Source organism: Gekko japonicus, unplaced genomic scaffold (genome assembly GCF_001447785.1).
Source record: "Gekko japonicus isolate JY-2015 unplaced genomic scaffold, Gekko_japonicus_V1.1 scaffold1847, whole genome shotgun sequence".
NCBI classification, from domain to species: domain Eukaryota; kingdom Metazoa; phylum Chordata; class Lepidosauria; order Squamata; family Gekkonidae; genus Gekko; species Gekko japonicus.
Window position 1 is genome coordinate 350,812 of NW_015163144.1, and position 4,957 is coordinate 355,768.

Genomic DNA, 4,957 nt, shown 5'->3' on the forward strand with positions numbered 1-4,957 from the left:
AGTTCCCCTTTGAAGAGGGAAGTAAATTGATTGGTAGCTTTTGGTCAGAACACTAGCCTTTTGGGGAGGCACACGTAGTCTTGATTGTCCTCCGAAAGCGATCACCAAAATTCATTTTCTGCAAGAGCATTTGTAAATATTTGGGCTGTAAGGAATCTAAAGCTTTTTCAATGTCAGGAGTTAATATCGGGGGGGGAAATTTTTTTCAATCAAATGTAATTAATGACACTCAGTGTTTTACAACTGTTATCGGTGAGGCTGCGTCCCGCCATAAAGCCTGACTGATCAGTATTAACATATTGCATTATAAATTTATTAAGCCATGAAGACAAAATTGTATCGTGATTTAGAAGGGAAATAGGACAATAGGAGGCCGGGTCAGTTAGATTTCCCCCCTGCTTAGGTATCACTATTATATGTGGAAGGGATATCACTCTTATCCACGATCGCATTTCAAGTGTTCGGTAGGGGCCCTGATACGATGTCTGCAAATGCTTTAAAGAATTCTGCCATTAGCCTGTCATTACCCGAGGCTTTGTTATTTTTCGATTTCCTAATTGCGTCAAGAACTTCTTGTGATGTTACTGGTTCATCTAGTTGGGATCTGTGATCCTCGGTAAGTCTACAGAATAAGTTGTCATTAGATAGAAAACTAGGAATATCTTCTACAGCCGAATGTCTGGTTGAATATAATTTTTGATAGAATTGAACAAAGGCTATATTATAGAAGTTGATTTAGTATGAACTGTGTTCGAATCATCTTTGATTAACCTAATAGGTTGCCTTGCATGATTTTTCTTTACTTTCCATGCTAGATATTTAAGTGATTTACTGGTTCTAGTTGAGTATATAGCTTTTAAATACAATAGGTTTTTTAAAAAAACCAGTTGCTTGTATACCCTGGCATTGCCAGACCTTTTATATCACTGTTTTAATATTTGGATCTGGGAGAGTAGTTCATGTTTCATTTTATTCCTTTCTTTTTTATAGTGAGCTTGGTTTGGAATGATAGCACCTCTTGCCAATTGCTTTCATGGCGTCCCAAATTATGGAACTCAGAGTACTACAGTCTAAATTGTCCTTAAAATAATTTTGTATAGTCTTATTAATCTCGCCTCTCACTCTCTCATTTAATAAAATCAAGGGGTTAAGCTTCTGGTGTCTAGATTTCTTCCCTGCCTGTATGTTAGTATTACAAGATACACAAGCGAGGTCTGACTACAGCTTGAGTCTGACATCTGAACTAATTGTCAAATGAAGTAGCTTGGAAGGTAATAAAATGTAGTCTATTTTGATACAGACTTTAAAGGGGATGAATAATATGTATAATCCCATGTTTCTGAATATACCCTCCTACAGATATCATGTAGCTGGTTTTTTTTTTTATGGGCTCCAACCTCTTGTAATTCAGTGAACTGTATTACCATAGATCAGAGTCCTTCAATTTGAATCTGAGTACCATGGCTTAATATTGCATTACAGAATTTGTTTGACATGAATTTTTCACATGCGTTAGCCAGCCCCGATTGAGTTGAGTTCCAGTGCGCTGTGCATATTGCTTTAAATTCTGAACTACTTTATATAATGACTCTGAATTTGCTCCCAGGGATTTACTAGTCCAAGGGGGGAGGATTCATTGATCTGTCAGTAAAAATTGCTGGTGTTTGGAGATCTTTCCCATGTTTTCCTCCCTACAGCAGTCCTTTCCATTGCATCAAAGTTTATTTCTGTGGTCCCAGGTCCTATTTGGACTAATAGCCAGATGGGTTAGGAGGTTGCAGTATGGAGAAGAAAAGGATGAGATCCTTCTTCCTGCATCTTCAGTTGCTAGAGCTGCACTGATGAAAGGGCAGAGAGGGCAATTGCACCCCCTTCCCCACTGCAACCTCCTGACCTATATGACTATAACTTCACATGGGTTCTACAAGTCTGGTAATAAACTTGTTGGGGGCAGGGCTGCTAGAAAATTCAGGGAATGCTGTAAGATCTCTTAGCCTAAACACTTTTCACCTACTCGGATAAAAAAACCTGTGTGATGTTTACTTAATTTAACGTGCCAGTAAAAGAGCCTGTTCCTTTGAACTGTATGCAGTTACAAAGTCTTCTTTCTGTATGGCTTTTCCTTTCTAGGTATTCTTTGATCTAATGAGAGAGATTAGAGCCAAGAAGATGTCAGAAAACAAAGACAAGAATGGCAAGAAAAGCAGCAAGAGCAAGAAGAGTTTTAAAGAGAGATGTTGCTTGTTGTGATCTTCAGTAGCCAAACTTGTAGGCTATGGAATTAATGAGACATCTTACCTCTGAATGTATAGAGGATTGGATTTATGAAAGGAAATCTGGATCTCATAGGTTTTCTTAGAAAATTCAGGGAATGCTGTAAAATCTCTCAGCCTAAACACTTTTCACCTACTCAGTGGGATAAAAAAACCTGTGTGATGTTTACTTAATTTAACGTGCCAGTAAAAGAGCCTGTTCCTTTGAACTGTATGCAGTTACAAAGTCTTCTTTCTGTATGGCTTTTCCTTTCTAGGTATTCTTTGATCTAATGAGAGAGATTAGAGCCAAGAAGATGTCAGAAAACAAAGACAAGAATGGCAAGAAAAGCAGCAAGAGCAAGAAGAGTTTTAAAGAGAGATGTTGCTTGTTGTGATCTTCAGTAGCCAAACTTGTAGGCTATGGAATTAATGAGACATCTTACCTCTGAATGTATAGAGGATTGGATTTATGAAAGGAAATCTGGATCTCATAGGTTTTCCCACTCACATAATAGCCTTTTTGGAAAAACAAAACTTGGTTAAAAATTGTTTGGAAGTCAGCAAACCTCGGTACTGAAATCGATGATTCATGAAAACAACTGTTGATGCTAAAAATATTGCCAGCAAATATTTCTCTGACCATTTGGTTCTGATATGGTTACTCTGAAATTTTCTCTTGATTCCCCCCCCTCCCCCCCAATGATGCTCACTCAACAGAGACTCCTGTCAGGCATATTTAAAGTGGTTAGTTCTCATTCAAGGTCAACCAAAGTTTCCCACTATTCTTACGTGGCTTCACATTGGTGCTCCTAGGAAGGCATAGTCCATTGTTTTAAAGAAAGGAAGTTAGACATGCTGAAATCTTCCTGGTCTTTGAAATTTGCACACAACTTTATCAAGTATGCTATGATTCTGTCAGATCCACTCCTTTACCAATGTATTGGATGGACATTAAGGATTTAGTCCTTTGGAAAGAAAGGTCCAGCAGTGCATCAGTAATGTCTGTCATTGTTCCAGTATTCCTGAATTGAGTCTATATTTACAGAACGTTAACAGTTCTAATCTAAGAAGTTGCATATTTGTTGTTTTGTTTCCTTCTTTTAATTCTAATATTTTATTGGGGTTGAATGGAAATTTAACGAGATGCCATCTTTTTTTTTTTAGGTGGAGTTATCTAGTTTGCCCCATGAACAGCTCCATCTATGCCTGCCAATACTAGTCCCTCCTTCAAACCTGCTAGTTCTCTGTGGCATTACAGTGTTCTAATGATCATATTACTTTTCCTTTAAAGAAATATGATGGATCAAGTTGTGAAATATAATTATTTTGGTTGAGTGGAAGAGAGGCCTGTCCTTAGAGAAGGCAATCCATAAGTAACTTGTACACACAGGCTTCATCAAACTGAATTGAAGTTATAGACACTTAAGGGGTTTGTGCAGGAAACATTCCTGAGTGCTCTACAAAAGTATTTTGTTGTTCAGTTATGCTTAGCTCCTCATCTGTTCTCTCAAATGAACTTTTGCTGTCAAGGTTTGGAGTTGAATTACTGAACACCCATGGATGTTTTGATGGAATTTGTGTGGGTGTGGGGGGAACTAAATCAGTGAGGGGGGAAGCTGTTTTATTTTTTAATGTAATATTTTAAAAAGAAATTTCAGTTAATTATGTGCAGTTGCCAAAAACCTGAACCTTGTCAAAGTTGCACAGGTGGTTGTACTACTGCTGAAGAACACTTTTATACAATTACTGAATGAATTATGCAGAAAGATCTGGATTGTAAAGGCAGCTAAATATATTCACTAAAAATAACTTCTCCTGGTTATGTCACTGATTGCATTGTTAATGTTGTGGGTGGAAAAGGCATAAGTGTGCAATTATGTTTTTAATCATGTTTTTAACACATTAAACCAACCAATTGAGGAAGTCCATGTTGACAGTTTGACTAGCTGACTTCTACTGATTTATTCCGTTGGATGAAAATACTTAGTTCATGAAATCCTCTCAGAGAAAAAAATTGGTTTGAGCTTGTGTACCATATATCTGGGCACATACATGCGGTCTAGAAGTACAGTACATTTTAGTGAGGCCAGCAACCTGACGAAGAACAGTCTTGCATCAAAAGCCAGTGTTTATCTATTTATCTTTCCTGCAACGGACCTCTCCCCCCAGGAAAGGGACAAAAGGCAAGGGGCTTTGATTTCTGTGGCAGAAATGAGCATTGGCTTACTTCAGACTGTTCTGCATCTTGCTTGTCCTGCACAGGAGGAGAAGGGCCAAGGAGACCACTGACGAAGTGACCCATCCTAGAGAACTGGATTTTTCTTCATGCCCTGTCAAATATGTGAAGGGTTTTTTTTAGCCAGCAGAGTCAAAATAGCAATGTGGGAAGGAGGGATCGAACGAGCTATAGCTTGGTTGACCTACAGGATCATACTACCTGGGTGAGAAGCCACAGTGGTGCATTGACTGCATGCTCCTGGTTGCCTCCTTCCTGTATGCTGGACTCCCTCTGTAAGACTGTTGTGCCTCTCCAGCAGGTTGCTAGGATTCAAGCAGAGGAGTGAGGATTGTTGAAGGATCGTGATTAGAGGGACAAGTAGCCCTCGACTGGCTGCTCGTTTTCTAAAGCAGCTCCCGAGGAGCTTTGTGCCCCTCAGTATCTATTTCTGTGTCATCAGGACAGCATTTCATGAACTGTCTCT

At 38.9% G+C, this 4,957-nt stretch overlaps 1 protein-coding gene across 2 annotated transcripts in view; it reads left to right on the forward strand.

The window, feature by feature from the left end:
* The window catches only part of RALB (v-ral simian leukemia viral oncogene homolog B), a 31,810-nt gene extending 28,268 nt beyond the window's left edge, over nucleotides 1-3,542 (forward strand). For both annotated transcript variants that reach the window (XM_015406994.1, XM_015406995.1), the window contains exons 5-6: nucleotides 2,131-2,349; nucleotides 2,750-3,542. In XM_015406994.1, coding sequence (XP_015262480.1) covers nucleotides 2,131-2,250 — 120 coding nt within the window. In that variant the 3' untranslated portion in view covers nucleotides 2,251-2,349; nucleotides 2,750-3,542. The remainder of the gene's footprint in view (nucleotides 1-2,130; nucleotides 2,350-2,749) is intronic.
* Nucleotides 3,543-4,957: the final 1,415 nt, after the last annotated feature.